Below are 19,849 nucleotides of genomic sequence, written 5' to 3'. Positions count from 1 at the left end.
AGCAACCCTGAGAGCTCTGCGGGTTTATAACACCCTAAAATTCTGAGGTGAACAAAAAGTGTTATCATTAGATCTCCACCCGTCAGATGAGTTTCCACGGAGCCCCGCCCCCTCCTTTAAGCATCTGCCAGCTAACAAAGCGGCATCGACGCACACGGAGCCGTCTGCGCTTCCTGTGGCCCCCCCGTCTCAGTTAATTACCTGCCATATCTGCCGCGCGTGCTTCATCATCAGCGGAGGAAACCATTTTGAAGCTCTCATTTCCCGGGCCAAGCTGGGAGAGATTGACAGGCAGCGGGGTGATGGATGGGGTCATTTCTCGCAGAGACGAGATAGAGAGAATGCACTTGAAAACATGCCACTGAAGGCAACACGAATCTCGAGGAAAAACAAGATAGTTTGGCGTGCTGGGAATTGGCTGGCAGTAACAACGGGGGGGGGGGGGGGGGGCTGAATGTAAACACAACAGTTTGAGCCCTTTGCTGCTTTCAGAGGCCTGTTTGTCGTTCACATGGAAATTAGTTTTATGTCAAATCTTGTTTTGGTGTTTTGCTTTAGCTCCTAAATGTCATCATTTTCTTTGAAAACTTTTAATATGCTTGTTATGAAAAATAATTCACATAAGAGTCAGTGTCCAAATCATGTGATTCCGTCAGTACGTCAGGTTTGGAGATATATCTTTCATTTTCTCTTCTAATTTAGTGGATACGTTTCATGTTACTTTATTTTCTCGACTACTGAAGAGAGAAATCATCGTGCAGAGCTGCTGTGTGTGTTAGATGGTGTTTGTGCTGGTTGTTTTGTGTTGTATTGTTTTTTTAATGTGGTTTGACACACTGTGAGTATGGATGTTATGGATGTGTATTTAATCTAGTTACTGTTTAATATAAAAGGTAATATAGATGTTAATAAACAAACAAACATGTCATACACACTACTCTACTTTTCTGACTTTATGCCTCTGCACCGATGATATCCGAGGCCAGAGGCATTATGTTTTTGGGTAGTCCGTCCATGCGCCTGTGCATCTGTACGTCTCAAACTCAAAACGCCTTGTGGAAATTTCTTCAAATTTGGCACAAACATCCACTTGAATTTATTGATGAAGTTATTAAATTTTGGTGGTCATTGATCAAAGCTCACTATGACCTTGCATCTGACTCATGATCGTGACCACAATATCTCAAGAAGGCCTTGATGGAATTTGCTCAGATTTGGCACAAACTTCTTTTGGTGGTCGAAGGTCACAATAACGGAGACCTTGTCTGTCTCATTCTTTTAAAAATGATACCTAAAGGATGCCTCATGGGGGTTTCTTTAAATTTTGCACAAACGTCCACTTACTTTGACTTAAGGACAGACTGATTATATTTTCGTGGTCAAAGATCACAGTAACAGAGACCTTCTCCGTCTCATTCTTTTAGAAGTGATACCTAATGGACACCTCAAGGGAGTTTCTTCACATTTGGCACAAACATCCACTTGGACTTAAGGACGAACTGATTATGTTTTGGTAGTCAAAGGTCACAGTAACGGTGACCTTGTCTGTCTCATTCTTTTAAAAGTGATATCTGAAGGACGCCTCAAGGGGATATCTTCAAATTTGGCACAAACGTCCACTTTGACTCAAGAAAGAATGGATTAAAATTTGGTGGTCAAAGTAATTATGACCTTGCATCCATTTTATATTCTCATGAACACAACATCTCAAGAAGGCCTTGAGGTAGTTTGCTCAAATTTGGCACAAACATCCACTTGGACTCAAGAATGAACTGAATGAACAGAAGAGGAGACACTTGGTCAGATACTGAATTGGAGACACTAATCTTTGGTGTTCACCTTGACACTGTGCTGACTGAAGCTGATTTATTGATTTATATTCTCATTTTATAACATTAAGTTTCTCTCTCTGCGTGTTTTATGTTGTGTATCTGCTGCCCTCATATTAATCTGAGCCTGACTTTTTCAAAGTGATGCAGAAATACTACAGATCCGACCTCATAACATTCTGATCTTGACTTTAGCATCAAAGTGACTCGGGCTGTTGTTCAGACTGAAAGGAGTTTAATATAAGAGTGGTTCAAGTAAAGACCTTTTATCTGCAGATGAGGTAAACAAAGTATATTTATTTAAATACATGAAATATATGAAATGCTTGATGTTAATACAGTATTTAATTTGCAGGCCCTGTAAGACCTTGTTCAGAGAGCTTGTCCTAAACAAACCGCCTCGTTCTTTACAAACTGCTGGAGTCAATGTTGCATCTGTGATGTTCGATTTTTAATTAATGGTGCAGCCCTGCTTTGCAGACAATGACGGAGGACAAATACGAGGTGCAGTCGTGCGTGCCCGAGGCAGCCATCCGGGTCTGCAGCGCCAAAGACCCCCGACTCACTCTGAAGATCACCCTCTCCTCCTTAACCATGAGGGAGGAGCGCGGCACCACAGAAGAAGGTATTTACTCCGCCTCCTCTCCCCATCACCCCCACCCTGCCCCCTCCTGTGCTTCCTGTTTGGGAGGATGCTTCTCCTGTTTTTATTTGACCTTTATATGACAACAGAGGGCTGAGAGAGAGGGCGGGACTGCAGAGGTATAAAAGTGCTGTGAAACCTGAGCTGGATGTGGGGGACAGACTGGGGGAAATTGGGAAGGATGACACATCGAGAGAGCTGAAAGCTGAGAGGAGAAGAGGGGGGAAAAGGAGAAGGGATGATATGGATCTGGGTCAAGTGTGGTGGAAATAGCAGATGGCTGCTGAAGGATGATTTCCGCAGGGGATGTGTTGGGTTGGGATCGGTGAAAAAGGAGACATCTGTCTCAGGTGTCCTCTTGTACATCGTCCTGCATCTGATGAGAAACGACTCATCGATCCAAAAATCAGAGTTGAGAAGTTGTTCTGTTTGATGTTTTAAACAAAGACATAATTTTAGGCCAAATATAGATACATTTTAAGGACTTAATCCATGAAATACTCAATTTAAGGGCCCACAGGCCAAATCTTGCCCTCAATAGGGTGCCAGGTGGCCCCCCAGCCATTTTTTAATTTGCAATAAAAATAAAATGATTAACACTGGGAACTGTGTTTGTACTTCTAGCATACATAAGCTGCCAAAATGCATAAAACAGCATCAAAATAGAGTTTATTTATCCAAAAAAGTGCCCTGCATCCCTGACAGAGGTCCTAGCTAAGCCTCTAATATCCCAAAAATGAAATGGTAAAATCTCGAAACATCCTAAAATCCTAGAAACATGCTAAAATGCTAAAAGTCATACAGTCCTTGCAATGTCCTAAAATCTGTGAAAAATAGCTAAAATCCTGGAAGTATCCTAAAATGCGACAAATGTTCTAAAATCCAGGAAGCGTCAAAAAATTCTAGAAATGTACTTAAATCCAAGAAATGTCCCCAAACATAAGTCCTAAAATCCAAGAAACATCCTAAAATGCTAGAAACATCTTAAAACCCCCCAAAAGTCCTGAAATCCTAGAAACATCCTAAAATTGTAGAAACATCCTAAAATCCTTGAAACATCCTAAAATCCTTGAAACGTCCTAAAATCCTTGAAACATCCTAAAATCCTGGGTACGTCCTAAAATCTTAGAAATGTCCTGAAATCCTAAAAGCATGTTTGGGGCTGCTGTGACTGGCCCCTGGCCTAATGTCGTTTTGCAGAGAGCGAGGTGGCTGCTGACGTGAAGTAGCTCCTCACACCAACGAGGCGACTCATCTCATGTGATCAGTAGCTGTGAAAAAACTGAAGGGAAACTTAAGCTTCAGTGCCTCGACTGTGTTTGTTCTTCCCACGAACGGAAGTGAAATTAAAAATGAATGAAAGGCGAAGAGTCGGACGCGGCGAGCTGCCATTACAGCGCAGCGAGTCCCATTGTGGTCCCGCTCCCAGCGGGGACAGATTGAGTCGAGCCGTCACAAAAGGTAGAAAAATGAATCCTGCCAAACGGGAGAAAAGCACAGCTGTTGAGTCACAACAAGGAGAAAAGCATTTTTCCTTCAGGTTCAACATCCTGTCAGCACGGAAAAACAAGGACAGTGTTTGATCCGGGTTTGTTACGGTGTGACTGTCCCTCTCTGCCTCGCTGCGTGCACACAAACAGCAGCAGAGCCGACTGTCCTGGCACTGTTTCCCACACACACACACACACACACACACACACACACACACACACACACACACACCAAAAAAATAAAACTAACACAAGAATTTAAAAAGGTTATTAAGATAGCAGCCTCAGGGGTTTATGAACTCTGCTTAGGTTTCTGTCTGATAGCTGGTTCCATTTTGGATGCAAAATATCTGCATTCGCCAAGAATTGTAATTTCTGATTTATTTATTGAAGAAGAGAGAATGTACTTTCATCCACATTTTAACAAAGTCAGCTGGGGAGCAAGTTTTAGTTTCTTACCTGATGTTAAGATCCATCCTAAATTAATAAAATATGAAGATACAGTATTTGTATGGTGGTTAAGACAAAAAAAACGTGTGCAGCGTCACAATTTACAGCACGCTTTAAGTATATGAGCGGATAAAATCCAAATAACTGACGATGCAGGTACAGTTTGAGTACAGTCATTTTAAAATTAGGTCAAATTAACCAACAACAGATGATAGTTCACCTCTTATTGAATCTTTTATTTCTTTTTTACCTACAAAGAAATAAAGGCCCTGACACACCAAACAGATGGGCGGCCGTCGGTGAGCATCTTTTCGTCTTTTCATCCGGCACCGTTGAACCTTTTTTGGTGACTTTCTTTTTTCCCATATTCCTGTATTTTGAGTCGGCGGCGCCCGTCTGAGATCTACTTCTGAGATTTACTCGCCAAACAAAAAATCTTCCCACATTTGGCGTTTGGCGGGAGTTGATTTCAGACCCTCGTTGTGTTTGTGTGCGTCTTTTTAGCACAGACACGTTGACCTGAGGGATGCAACAGGCCGCGTTATCGTTGTCGGTTTGGTGAGTCGGGGCCTTTTTGGCCATTTTAATGAATGAAGGGAAATATGAAATTTTGATGACAGATTTTAGTTCAGTTTTTAGGGCTTTAATTAACGCCAGGAGAAAAACTTTGACAATATTTCAGTCTGCGTACCTTCATCAGGATATGTAAAAGCAGATCACAGCAGAGGGTTGTTGAGGGAACCTGTGGGCGGGTGTTTGTTCAGGTGAGTTACCTGTGACCCCCTGTGGCTCTGAGATGACCCCTGGTTTGTAGAGTGTACCTCCTGTGGCTGGCCTCTGCTCACTGACTGTTGGTTTTGTTGCCGTAGCTCCGCAGGTCAGCTCGCCGTGTGGACTGACACTTCTCCGCGGCCCCACGCTGCTGACGAGGCGCCCCTCCCCCACTCCCGGCAGCAGGAAACCCCGGTACAAGGGGCTTCCCCGACAACCAAATCAAACCAACCCACTCACTCTCTGCCTCAGACATGCTCCTCTTACCTCCCCCGCCCTCCTCCTCCCCCTCCTCCCTCTGTTAACTGGACTTCTCTCTGGGTCACCATGAAATTCTGGTCCATGTCTGTCACCGAGCACAAAACGACTACATTACCCAGCAGCCCATGCCCACATCTGTGCTTTCAGGGGCTCTCTTGGTGATCAATTTGGCTCAGAATGACATCCCATAATTTCATGTTGTAAGAACGGTGTTAATTGAGTTAATCTGATGTCCTGGTCACTAATCAAATTTCCCCGAAGCTGATGATGTCAGGGAGAATTTAGTGGGGGTTGTCCTTTTTCTGTATGTGGTCTCGACCTGTGAGTGACGGCTCCTTCATGGCGTGCCTCTGGGAAACGGCTCCCACCATTCATCTGCACACCGCGGGGGGGAAATTTATTAAAGCAATCAATGACACAAAGTAAACTAACACATACATAATTAAAACTGATGGTTTGATTAAGCCTTTGAAATCAATTGGCTTGATTTCTTCCAAAAACACAGGAAAAACAGAATTAGTAACTTAAGAAAAAACGACCCCAAAATTGGCAAATAATAAATAAACAGGAAAAGGGAAAATAAAACCCAAAGATAAAAGGCTTTAAAAAATTTAATTAAAAAAACAAACAAAAAAAAAACAAGATAATGACCTGAAAAGAGCTTAAAGGATAACAATAATTCTGTAAAAATAATTTTAAATATAGGCTTTTTTGAAAATAATTCTCCAAATCTGCTCATTTCTTGCGATTGCTTTTTTTAAATGACTTTAAAACAGTTCTGTTATTTTATGAATAATGTAGATTTCTTTGTTTACTTTGCACAAAAGAGAAATTAAATAACAAAACATAAACACCAATATTAAACATCAATATCAGCATCCCTAACAATTACCTTTATTTATTAAGTATTTTTATAGCAAAGCTACAAAGTGTTGCAAAGTGCTCTACATAGTTGGCAAAATAATAATATTAAAAAAAGACATAAAATGTCCAAAAATAATATATTAAATGTATTTGTTAAATAAAGGTAAAATAATAGTAAATTAAGTAAAAAAATGGAATTGTTTTTTAATAATAACATGTATCTTAAGTAAAAAGTAACAGTAAGAATAATAAAATAACTTAATAATTAACCGATGTGTAATAATATATAATATAATTTTAAAAATAACATTTTGAATTTAGTTTTTAGAATTAAATTTGGAATTGTATTGTAATAATAATTTGTATGTTAAGTAAAAAGAAAAAAGATTTAGTTTTAACTGATATGTGTAATATTATTTTTATAATGTGTTGTCACTTCCATGCAGTCCAATCTAGAATTAAAAATAAAGAAAAGCCTCCCTTTACATTTCCTTATGCGGCGTCAGTCGGCTGACCCTGCAGGATTAATGCCACAGAACACGATCCTTAAAACCATATATCCAAAAGTGTTTTTTAGGAGAGAAAAGTCATTTAACGGCTGTTTGTCTGGTTTCACTTCAATTCCCCGTTTCATTTGTTCTGAGGTCGCAGCCTCACAAACCGAGAGAGCGCGCCACAAAGTGCTGGATTAAAAAACTCCTCCAGCGACCTTTGACAAATCATGGCGGTCAGAGCGGTGCATTGTTTTACCCAGAGGTCCCAGGGGCAGAACATGAAGTTCCTCAGTCGCCGGTCGTGGAGGAGGAGCGACACGGGACGAACCGTGTCTCTCATCGGCTCCTTCGTTTGTCTTCCACCTCTTCCATCCTGTTGAGCTTTCACTACGGTCTCTTCAGCAACAGACTGCTGCACCACACACACACGCCGCTCCCGCGCTCACATTACTGCTGACGTCTCACGGATAAATTAGAATTTGAATATATCTGGAATGAGAGACTCCACTGTAACCTCGTCTGTGCGAGCTGGAGCTTTTTTTAATGCTCTGTGTCAGCATTACTGTCAGCCTCGTAGAAAATAGCCCTGATTTAATCTCCGCTGGCTGCTGCTCAGTGGAAGACATCTTTGAACCATAAAGGCTCTGATTCCTCACTGATGGGACATTTATCAGCAGCTAATATTTGCAACTTGTCAAGCTGAAGAAAAAGGATAATGCCTCATGCAGCAACATTCGCTTACATTTCTCCTGCATTTTATCTTAATTTTCTGGTAAGAGAAGATGTAAAAAAGTCCAGATGCACCAAATGATCCTAAAATCTGCTCTTACTCAGGTGTGCTCAGTTATCACCCCCAACTGATCGTAAGTTACCTATTCGTTTTAGTAATGCCTCCGAAACGCTATATAAGGCAGGGTTAGTGCAGTCATGAAAAACCTGGAAAAGTCATGGAATTTGCAAATTTACAGATCAAGAAAAGTTTTGGATATTGAAATATACCTTTAAGGTCTTGGAAAAGTCATGAGATTTTGGTTCAGGATTAATTTTAAAAGGTAAAAATACAACTTAAAATATAATTTTTTTTTATATGGTTGAATTAAATCAAACAGCAATGCAAGACTTAAAGGGTAAGGTACAGTATAATAATAATAATCATCAGCAGCATCGTTCTTTTTGCCTTTTGACAAATATAAAAATGTTATTCTAAAAAATTTTAATGTAATATATATTTTTTAAGCCTCTCTCAAATGTAAAACTTTTTTTTCCTCACACGTGGCAACAATTTGTTTGTTTTTATCTTATTTTTCGAGTGCTCTTGAACATTTGAAAAATTGAATCCAACTTAAAATAGGAGCAAAGTTAAGAAAACATTGATGAATCCCAAAAGTCAACAAAATCAGAACAAATCGTGGATACAAACAAAAATAAGAGAGTGTGTTTGTGTGTCGTTTCTTGCATGAGGCCCAGTGTTTGACTGATGTCCCGTGAGGCGTCAGCGCGGAGCTCGGCGGTGCGGTCCGCAGTCTGTTGCCCCTGTTGTCCGTCTGCTTGACCGTCCCACAGTGGGCTCCCCTTAGCCGCTCCCGAGAACAAACAGCCTTCACTTTCTTTCCAGGGTGGCGTTCTCACTCTCAGATGTTTATGTTGCCGTTGTCATCTGCTGTCACTCTTCTTCTGCTGTCGTTCTCCCATGGCTCGGCCTCCAGTCATGGCAGGAGTGCTCCCCACAGGAACCCGGTGTGGAGAGACTGTTTCAGTCAAACATAAACATCTGACCGACCCCGCAAGAGTGAAAATACTAGCATGGCGCCCCAGAAAACTGCAGAAAGAGCTTCCTTTTTTAAAATATTTCTCTCTCTCTCTCTCTCTTCAAGGAGAACGTGTCTCCACGGTTCCCCGCCTCCCCCCAAATCTCAGGCATTCCTGAGCCAGTATTTCTCAAACAAAGTGTTATTTTTAATCTTAAATCTGGCTTTTGCTCCCGAGTCGTTGCCATGCTCTCATTTTCGTCCTGCGCCATAATAAATAACACACTAATCTGGCGTGTTCCATCGCCTCCAGCCACTGATCTGCATCGAGAGTGAGACTCCGGCCGGGCGGCATGCGCTCACGTCTCCTCCGGTTCCTCCTGTCAATAGGCGGGTTTCCATTACAGATTTGTGCAAAAATTAAGCAATATTTGCGAAAATGTCGATAAAATGCAATTGCCAGATGACTGTGTTTCCATTGAGTGATGTTCTGCAACTTCTCCTCTGATGATAACATCCCAGTAACCATGGCGATGGATGTTCAAAACATTAGCAGCTTTATTTCTATTGCAGCCACCAAACTAACCGTCAGTATTTCCAATCCAAGGCCACGTAGGCGTGTTATAGAGCCATGATGGAAAGGTGAGCCCCTTATACGAGGGAGCGGCCACGTATGAGGGATTTCTGGGAGCTGATAGTCCACGATTTCACAGAGGAATTGTGAATGTAAAACTTTCTGATGATCTGCTCAACTTTCTCAGAGTTATGTGATGCAATAACAGCTCGTGTAGCTCCTGCAGCATCATGAGGGAGCCAGTTCCTACTGACAGCACATAGACACAGCATCATGTGACCTAGAAAAGACTAAAAAGGGTTTTCCATTGCAGTTTTGCAAAATATGGCTTTTTTGAATCACTTGAAATATGACCTCATGCAAGCATATTTTTTTTTCCCATCAGGCGCATTTTATATTTGCAATTTCAATTTGCGCAATTTGAGAGTAAATGGAAACTCGCCTAATGTTCTGAAAGATCCTGCCTTTTGCATGAGAAACTCCCCTCTCCCAGAAAAAAAAATCAGGGACTCTCTCAAATTTCCCCCTCCTAGCTCATTCGGTCAGATCAGTGGGTTTGCCTAATAATTAGCTGTCCGACCCTGCTGCCTGTGTGTCTGTGTGTGAGCGCGGGAGCTCAGCGCGCTCATGCTGTCCCGTCTCATCCTGTCCGTCTCTCCAGAGGAGGGCCATCGGGACGACAGCGAGGACAGGCAGCAGGAGGAGAAGCAGGAGGCGGAGGACGTCCTGGACAGGAAGAAGTGCCAGGCCGCGCTGGCTTCGCTCCGACACGCCAAGTGGTTCCAGGTGAGCACAGCTGGGCCGACGACACAATCGCTCTCACTGTCTGTAAACTCTGGCAGCAACACTGTTCAACCCGTCTCTAGACATCACATCTGTGTCTCCCTTAATGTGCAACAGCAAAAATGTGTTGAAGGTAACAGTCACATATCAACAGGGTTCCCGCTGATCCTTAAAAAGTCTCAAAAGACATTGAAGTTATTATTCTAAATCAAAAAGGCCTTAATTGGTATTAAATTGACCCAAATTTATCCTTCAAAAGTCTTGAAAATGCGGGGTGTCCGGTGGTTTAGTGGATTAAGCAGGCACCCCATGTATAATGGCACTGTCCGTGCCGCAGCGGTCACAGGTTCGAGTCCAGCTTGCGGCCCTTTGCTGCATGTCATCCCCTCTCTCTCCCCCTTTCACGCTGCTGATCTGTCCTATCTAATAAAGGCAAAAACGCCTAAAAAAAATAATCTTAAAAGTCTTGAAAATGCTCAGATGTGGAAAGAAGGATTTTATGAATTGTTATTTTCTGACGTTGCATGTTAAAACCTCTAAATATTTCATAAAATCTATTTCTTCGTTAAATAAAAACATTTCAGCAGCAAGTTGCCTTTTAGTCTGCTTAGTATAGCAGGTGGAGCTAATGTTACCACAAGTGCTGTGACATCTATTTTTACAAATTATGAAGTCCATCCGTCTTCCTATCAAAAACTGTAAAACTAAATAAACGTATATCCACACACAAAGTTGCTACAGTGCATCTTCAGACTGTCCTGCACAAACCATCTACACAGATTATTGATTTATCAAAAATGCATCAAAATGTTTGACTGTAAACGATGCTGTACACATATACTTGCAAATTCTTGCTAAATATATCTTAAAGCTTCTTGAAAAAAAGAGCTGCCGTGGAAGATTAAGTGTGTAACATTTGAGAATTTTAATAAAAAAAGCTGAATTTTTGACAGCATTTTGAATTCTGCCCTCGTGTAAACTAATGCAGTCTGTGCAAAAATGGCATCTTTAAACATCAGTTTTTCACTTATGGAGCAAATCAACGTATTATCATCATCTCTGTGTTGTCTAGATGAAGTCTGCAAATTCTCAGAATTTAGTCTTGATGAGTGAATTTTTGGCAGCAGTTTGAAATCTGCCTATCCATGCACAGACAGCTGATATCCTGCCCCCGGTGGTCGGCTCAGTCATAACATGAAGCCATCTCTGGTTTCTCTCTCGGCATAGAGCTCACTGAGATAGTGACTTGTTCTTAGTGTTTGAGGTTGAGGTTTAAGCCTCATGTGATGCAGAATAGATATTCTAATGCAGAGTTGTTTATTGTCTTTCACTTCATCTGTGACTTGCTGCTAAAAATGTGCCACCCATTGCTACACAGCAGCTATAATTTGCAGCTTAAATGTTATGCTGATTTTTTTGGTTAAAATTTGTGAGAATCTAGCATTTGTGTGTGCAAACATTAACTGTCAAGTAATGAATGATTGTAGATAAACAGAAACTTTAGAAATGTTGACCGTCTAAATGTTAGAGGAAGAATACAGCAGTCTGAAGGTCAAGACGAGATTCAAACCAAGGCCGGTTGGCGATGAGCTGCAACTCATTGAGACTGAACTGAGAGTTGTTCTGCTGCTCAGGAGGCAGCAGGAGAGTCAAGGTCAGGTGAAGCAGTGAGCAGCTTCCCTCAGGGAAGAAGAGCGAGATGCCAAATAATATCAGAGTGAAGGGCTGCACTGTGGACTGAAGGTGAAGCAGCGCAGCGAGGATTCAGACAGGACTAACTCGACCCGAGGAGCTCCGCAGACGTAATAACTGCAGATGCAATTAGTGACATCTCGTCCAACATGACTGCGAGCTTTAAGTGAACGTTGATTAAATTACCCACCTCATTGTTGAGAATAGTCATTCAGTGCAAATTGAAATGTCAATAATCTCCAGCATAATTTGTTTTTGAGGCTAAAATCATCATAAATGTCAAAATCATCCCGTCTCCTGACATTCATCAAGGTCTTCCTTTTAGATAGCAGCATAAAGTACATAATGGACATAAGGACTGAAAAGGTATAGACAGAAGCACAATACTTATATATGCATGTCTTACATAAAATCCTGCATTAAATTAAGATACCCACCAGAAAATGATAATAAAAATGAGGAAACAATGACAACAAACAGCAGAAAAAGTAAGCAGTCACTAAACATAAATTCAATAAAAAAAGTACAGAGAACGCAATGCAAAGTGTAAAGGAAATGATTGAACATCATGAATTACACGTAATGATAATTTCATTTTAAAAATGTTTTACGACGATGAGCTTTTGATAACGTATCTGAACACCATGATATCTGAGGGAACACTGGCCATGGTTTTTAAAATGGAAGGTGAAGGTGATTTAAAACAAAACTTGGTGAATTTATTGCAACTTGGTTGTCAGAGATTTCAACAGGATTAGTTTTAGAGCTGCCCCTTGAAAGTCGGAGGCTCCAATCATCAATCGGAGACCGCTCAGTCGACTGAAATTACATAAAATCATTTTTTCTGTGCAGTGAACACTTGCAAACGCTGCAGTGTACATGCAGTACTGATGCCGGACAATCAGCCACATCCTTCAGGTAGATGGATTATTTTGGAAAAGGAGAAGTTTGTGGACATATTTGAGAGAAATATATTTACTAAGTGCTTGAAAAAGTCTTCAGTCTTTTACATAAACCTGTGAAAAACAGGAGCAAAAGAGTTGCGTTTAAAGTTTTGTTCACTGATGTTCATGCCTCTAAGCTGCAGAGATGTCCAGTGAAACATTTCTCACATGAGGTCAAACATTTAACAGAACCGTCACGGCTTCAGCAGTCACTCTAATTCCTATTCTGAGGCAAAGCGTGGAGGGAGAAAAGACGCACAACAAATGTGCAGAACAGAAATCTCCTGAGAGCTTTTCACAGCTGAGTGCGGGGGGAAGAGGACTTAACAAGAAAAGACATTTATGTTTGCATTTCACACTGAACCCCAAACACAGCACATATAAAGAAAAACATCAAGAACAAGTTGATTCACTTTAACAGGAGATTTTCAAAAATGTTCAAATGTACTAACAACTGAGAGAAATGAACGAAATAAAGACTCCCTACAATATGTATTTTGTATCTTATAAATATTCATGTAAGCAGACACCTCAGGTGAAAACTGTTCTTTCATGCATTGATCAATTTTGGGTTATTTTGCTTCCATGAAATGTCTTCTGTCAGACTACTGCAAAAAAAACCTATAAATACATGTAGGTCTTTATTTTAGTTCAGATTTCTGTTCTGGAATTTTATGCAAATCAGCACATAATTAATTAGAAAATGCATCGTTTGCATACTTAAACATAAAGTTTCATAGATCTTGTAATATAACTAGTAATTTTCTTACTAGAAGCACTCAACGGGGGAAATTTAATGGTGATATTGATGTTAAAAATTGTACCCCGTTCACCAGGGTGTCTCCCCTAAAAACCAACAAAAATATTTCTATTATTAGACTTTTCACAGGGTTCCTCTCATAGGATTCCTTAAAATATGAATCTTTTAAGGCTGTTTTCTCAAAATAAGTTTTTTCTTGTTCTCTGAGACAAAAACCTTCACCAAACTTCTTCGAACTTCGAAACTTCGAACCATATCTGTTCCTCTCTGTATTCTGAAGTATTTTACAGAGAAGTTTGTTCATATATCATTTAAAATAGAAATACTTGTGTCTCTTATTTGCTTCAGTGGTTTATTCCCCTCAGATAATCTCTGCCAACAGAAAGACTTTTTGGTCAAACATTGAAAATAATCAAGTTTAATAATAAATTCACTCTCCTGCATTGGTTTTAGAAGCGTGTTGAAATTTCAGGGTCATGAAAATGCCAGTTGAAGCGCTGCAGATCTCTCTGTAAAGCGTCGTGGCTGCGCGCTGCTCTGCCGACTGCCGTCTTGTTGAAACGCTCTGCGAGCTGTCACTGAGTTCTGTCTGTCCGTCTGTCTGTCTGTCCGTCTGTCCCCTCAGGCCAGAGTCACAGATCTCAAGTCTTGCGTCATCATCTTGAGGATTTTCAGAGACATGTGCAACAGACTGGCCGGGTGGCAGCCTCTCAAAGGATGGGTGAGTGACGACCGCAGAATCTGAACGAGCCGTTAAGAGCTCACATTCAACAGCAGATTCAGTTCAGCAAACTGCAGAGCAGCGACAAAAAACTTACAGCCCGCAGGGTCAGATTTGGCCCCCATTGGGCCCCCGAGGCCCCCACAACCATTTTCTGATTCACAATAAAAATGAAGTGATTCAAACTGGGATTTCTTTTTAATATACTTAAGTATACATAAGGTGCCAGAGTGCATAAAACAGCATACAAATAGAGCTGGTTTATGAAAAAAAAATTGCCAGTGGAGGATCCCCTGCACACCTCAACAGGGGTCCTAGCTAAGCCCCTAATATCCTTAAGGCTTAGAAATGTCCTAAAATTCTAGAAATGTCCTAAAAACATTGAAACATCTTAAAATCCCGGAAATATCTTAAAATCCCGGAAATATCTTAAAATCCTACAAATATCCTCAAACCCAAGAAACATCCTTAAATCAGAGAAACATCCTAAAATCCTAGAAATTTCCTAAAATTTTAGAACTGTCCTGCAATCTCAGAAATGTCCTGAAATTTCTAGAAATTTGCTAAAATCACAGAAATGTCCTAAAATTATAGAAACATCCTGAAATCCAAAACTCCTTGAAATGTCCTAAAATCCTAGAAATGTCTTGAGTTCCTAGAACTTTTTTAAAATTCTTGAAATGTTCCAAAAGCCTAGAATAATCTTAAAATCCTGTAACCATCCTAAGATCCTTAAAATTGTCCCACAAACTGAAGAAACATCCTAAAATCTTATAAATGTGCTACAGTCCTAGAAATGTGTGAAATCCTTTAAGTGTCCTGAAATCTTTGAAACGTCCCCACATCCTAGAGACATGTATGGGGCCTCTGTAATTGGCCCCTGGCTTTCTGTTATTTTGCAGAAGTGGCCCCTGAGCAAAGCGCGTTGAGTTTCCCTGCAGCAGAGTTTACAAACCCTCCAGCGTTGGCTGCGTGTACTCGGGCAGAATGGAAAACAGGACTTTTATGAGTTTATGTCCCAGGTGGTGAGACAGTTTTCTCTGCCTGGTGTCGATGTGCAGGACGTGTCCCAGGACCGGACTCATGACTGGAATTGATGTAGTCTGTGCTGAGTGTCCTCTGTCTGTCCGCCCTCTGCAGCCTCTGGAGCTGATCTGTGAAAAGGCCATCGCCACCTGCAACCGGCCGCTGGGTCCGGGCGAGGCCCTGCGTCGCGTCATGGAGTGCATCGCCTCAGGGATCCTCCTTCCAGGTCAGTGATCGCGCCGTCACCGCGCCCTCAGAGCGCCCTCAGAGCGCCGTTTGTTGTTCACATTTACACTCTGTCCTCTGAGCTCAGGGCTGGTTTAACACTGTTTTAACATCAAGGTCACCAAATGTAAAAAATGTGAAATTTATTGGCAGCAGATTCACAGTTTATAGAAATACACAAACTCAGGTGAAGAAGTGGAGAACCAGGGGCGTTTATAGGACTTTAGGACATGGGGGACTTAGCCCTGAGCTCTGTGGGGGCGTAACTTATTTACCCTAATAACTTTATTTAAACTTTAATTATGAATTGTGATGTAAAAATATTAGTTGTTAGTAATTAGTACTGAGCAGAAACAGTATAGCTATGGACAGATTATTAGATTCAGGGCTTTGTATCAATATTAGGGACTGTTCATTATTTATGAAAGGCGAGAGGGTGCTGCAAAAAGGGGAAGACATATCAAATATTCTTAAAGTATAGGGGCGGGGCTTATGGTTTTTGTTTTTGGCTTATTGTAGGGGCGCCCAACTTTAAATGGTTGTATCTTGTGTTTATTTTACCACTGATTTTAAAGACAACATGCCTTGAAGGTGATTTTTTTTTTTTTTAAATGTCGGCTTTTTTGGTGATTTTTCCCTTCAAATGTTTTGAAAGGAAAAATCACCAAAAAAATTGGGGTTTTTTTGTTTTTTTAAAATTGATTTTTTTTTTGTAAAAAAAATGTGATTTTTTTTTCTTAGAAAATTTTTGGTGGTTTTTAGAGAAAATACACCTTCCAAACCTGCGGGTTTGCCAAGATAACATCATTTATCACTGCTAGAAACTGTAAAAAATATTATATACTAGAATTTATTTTTATATTCAAATCTCCAATGGTCCTTGAACAGATCATGTGGGACTTCATGTATTTATCCAGAAACACTCAGAGAGGCTGAAGGAAAATTATTTTTGGCTTTGGGGAGGATAAAAACCAAACAAACAGACAAAAACACAACACTTCTTATTTTGAGGTGATTTTACTCTAAAGAAAACAGAATTACTACGTATATTATATTATATTTCTGCCAATATATCCCCTAAATCTTACACACTGGACCTTTAAAAGTAGAATATAAAGGTTATTTTTCTGACAGCAGACTGTGGACACATACGCAGATTCATCAGTTTTTAGGTGTTATTGTGGCAAACTAACGAGGTCCTCCTGCAGGCAGACTGCGTCGTGCCCTCTGAGACGTTCGACACTTTTTAATCTTGTAAATGATGAAATCCGTTCTGTCCCGAATGAACGCGTGCGAGCCGTCATCAGTTAAGAGGCGAGCGTGGTGAATGGATCCAGTAATCAGACTCTGCGGACAGCAGCCAAATGAAATTACAAAGTTTGACGCTGAAATCGTAATCAGCAAGGACGCTTGAAGAGCAGCGTGGCTCCTTCTGTTCAAAAGAAAAGGATGGATCAAAAATTTGACTTTGAAATGAGCAGAAATTCAAGTCTGCAGTATGACACAATATTAAAATGATGATCTGATGTTTGTGATCACAGAGTTTAAACAGTGAATTGATCATAAATTGACCATAAAAGCACTTTTTCAGAGGGATTCGAGGTGTTTGAGATGAAGTGGAGCGACAGCAGCTTCCAATGACTCTACATGATGTTAGAAAAAGTCGAATTATTGTGTTAGTCCGACTAAAACTGGACTTTTAAAATACATAAAAACATGTTAGTCTGACCAACATTCCCCAATAATTCAACTGGAAGTCAAGCTGTTCCCTCATGTAAACACCTGAGTGTTTTTTAGGGACCCATGACTCTTTTCTGCAGCTTCTCAGCCCCAAACATGGGCATTTTTTAGTGACCTGCGGCTTTGTTTCCTGTGGTTTTTCCGCTCTCAAACATGGGTGTTTTTTTTAGAGAAAAGTCTGTTTTTTCAGAAACTTTTTACCCCCCAGCTTGGGCATATTTTAGGGTCTCTTGGATCAGTTTCCAGCCACATTTCTGCCTTTAAACAGGTGTTTTTTAAAGGACCGAAACTTTGTTTCCTGTGGCTTTTCTGCCACACGGGAAAAGTCTTTGTTTTTCAGCAACTTTTCAGCCCCCAGCGTGGGTGTTTTGTAGGAATATGTGGCTCATTTTGCAGCCAGGATGGTGCCACAAAAAGCAATTATTTTTGTGTACAGAAACATAGCTGCTTTTTCTGCAGAGATTTTGCCTCCAAAACTGGTCATTTTCAGCCAAAACACAATTGTTTTTTTTTGTGCCTAAAAGTAACCAGACTTTAACCACAGCACTGTTAGGAAGTAAAGTTTTAGTAAATCCACTATATAATTGCCAACAGACAAACCATATCCAAAGTCTGCAGAAATGTACAGTGCCAACATTTTCTTCTGGCAATTAGTCTTGTGCTTTTTATTTCCATTTTTTTTTTCAGATAAAATTTGGGAAAGTCCAATAAATAAACACTAAACCTGCAGAAAGTGCTGCCTGACATTCACTTCCAGTATGAACTGTTAACTTGTGCAACAATACAAACACGTTTCTCTCTCTGGAGGGCAACATGAGGCGACTCTGCTCCACTTTCTCTCTGCAGCGTCACGTCCGCTGATAACAAATAAAATTAAAAAAGAAAGGAATCAGCCGAGGGATTAATAACATGCTTTAAATATAAGCAGGCAAATAGACCAAGAAGCAGAAATGTGCACAGAAACAGCTTTTTATTCTCAGAAGAAACATTTGGAAACATCTGAAATGAAAGTATTTTAGGATAAACTGGCTTTCAGCTGCAGCCTCTTTACACTCAGGCGTCCTGAAGATTCACGGCCTGAGCTGCAGACTGCGGAGCCGCAGCAGTGATTCAGTGTAGTATCACCTACACTCAGTCTTATAGTGCTCCACAGAGCATTAATGGGGGTACAGATCCCCTCAGATCCCCTCAGATCCCCTCTGAGCTCCCAGAGACTCCCAGCAGATTCACCGCTGCATGAATGATGCCTTCACTGAACTGTTTGATTCAGCAGAAGCTGGTGGAGTGAGCAGGATTTTAGAGAAACGACACCACTCTGTATCGTGTACACCAGAAATACTCAACTGGCTCTGCCAGGGGGCCACTTTTACTACCAGGGGCCAGTCACAGCAGCCCCGTACATGTCTCTAGGAGACATTTCTCAGAATGAGGGACATTTCTAGGATTTTAGGAATTTCTCAGATGTTAGGACATTTCTCAAATTTCAGGGACATTTCTCAGATTTTAGGACATTTGTAGGATTTCAGGACATGTCTAGGATTTTGGGACATTTCTATGGTTTTAGTATGTTTTACGGCATTTCTCAGATTTAATGACATTTCTCAGATTTTGGACTTTATGATGTTTCTGGGTTTTTTGCACATTTCTTGGATTTTAGGATGTTTTTAGAATTTTCTGACATTTCTAGTAAGTTTTAGACATTTATAGGATTTTAAGACTTTTATAGGACTTTTTCTGGAGTTGTGGGACATTACTCCGATTTTAGAATATTTGTAGGTTTTTTGGAAATTTCGAATATTTTAGGACATTTGTAGGATTTTATTTTATTTCTCAGGTTTTATTTTTACGTGCCCTGGCACCTTATGTATACTGAAGGACAAAAAAAAAAATCAGAAAATGTTTTGGGGGCTCATTTTCTCCTGTGGGCCGTAACTTGAGTATCACTGGTGTCGTGTTTACCATCTGAGGTTTTCTTTTATTCCAGAGCAGTCAAAATAGAAAACGTTTCCTATTTTCTTTGCTTTCTTCTCTCTCTTTTGAATTCTTGTTGTGAGAAACCTTCAGTTCCCACGTTTGATCAGCGCAGAGCAGCGAGTTCACCTGTGATGATGTGATTGGGGTTTTTAAACGTGGTTCAGGGTTTCCCTCCGCACCCAAACGGCAGGTTGTTCCCCGAAAGCCGTGAATCATTGATGAGCCGCTGCTGCATTCAGAGCGCTCGCAGCAGGAGGCGGTCAATTATTTCCGTGTGTTTTCCTGTCGGGGAAATTAAAGTAGGTTCAAAGTGTGTGCTGCTGTTTGGAGGTCTTCTTCTGTCTGAGTCACAACCCGCTGCGCTCTGTGTTTACAGGAGGTCCAGGAGTTCACGACCCCTGTGAGAGGGAACCCACAGACGTCCTGTCTGACCTCAGCACCCAGCAGGCGGACGCCATCACACACAGCGCACAGGTCAGTCCACTTTACCCATCAGCCCCTCGAGATGAAAGTAAAACACTGAGGGAAGTAAGATTTCAACACCGAGAAATCAGTATTCCTCGACTTTATAAACGTGTACGTCAGCTGTGTTTCTGGCATTATAGTCGAGCTGCAACTGATGAATCGTTTCATTTTCAGTTAATCTGCAGATCATTTTCTCAAAAAATGTCAATATTCATTTTACTTCCTGTCTTTATTTGACAGGGACATCACAGTTTCTTTGAACCCCAATGAAACGATTTTAAATGTCTTATTTCGTTTAATTAAAAAAATTGTTGTGCAGCAGTTTCCGTCCAAACAAAGCTGTCCATATAACGAAGAAAACGAGGGAGAGAAAGTCTGTCACTGATCAAAAATCA

The 19,849-nt window shown here is 40.8% G+C and overlaps 1 protein-coding gene across 1 annotated transcript in view; it reads left to right on the top strand.

The window, feature by feature from the left end:
• Positions 1–19,849, top strand: part of LOC121944723 (spermatid perinuclear RNA-binding protein-like) — a 117,266-nt gene that overhangs the window by 52,539 nt on the left and 44,878 nt on the right. The window contains exons 5-9 of the mRNA XM_042488612.1: positions 2,310–2,454; positions 9,786–9,910; positions 13,929–14,024; positions 15,165–15,276; positions 19,366–19,500. Coding sequence (XP_042344546.1) covers positions 2,310–2,454; positions 9,786–9,910; positions 13,929–14,024; positions 15,165–15,276; positions 19,366–19,500 — 613 coding nt within the window. The remainder of the gene's footprint in view (positions 1–2,309; positions 2,455–9,785; positions 9,911–13,928; positions 14,025–15,164; positions 15,277–19,365; positions 19,501–19,849) is intronic.

Source organism: Plectropomus leopardus, chromosome 6 (assembly GCF_008729295.1).
Source record: "Plectropomus leopardus isolate mb chromosome 6, YSFRI_Pleo_2.0, whole genome shotgun sequence".
NCBI lineage: Eukaryota > Metazoa > Chordata > Actinopteri > Perciformes > Serranidae > Plectropomus > Plectropomus leopardus.
Note: the sequence above shows the minus strand (reverse complement) of the source record. Positions and strands in the feature narration are given on the sequence as shown.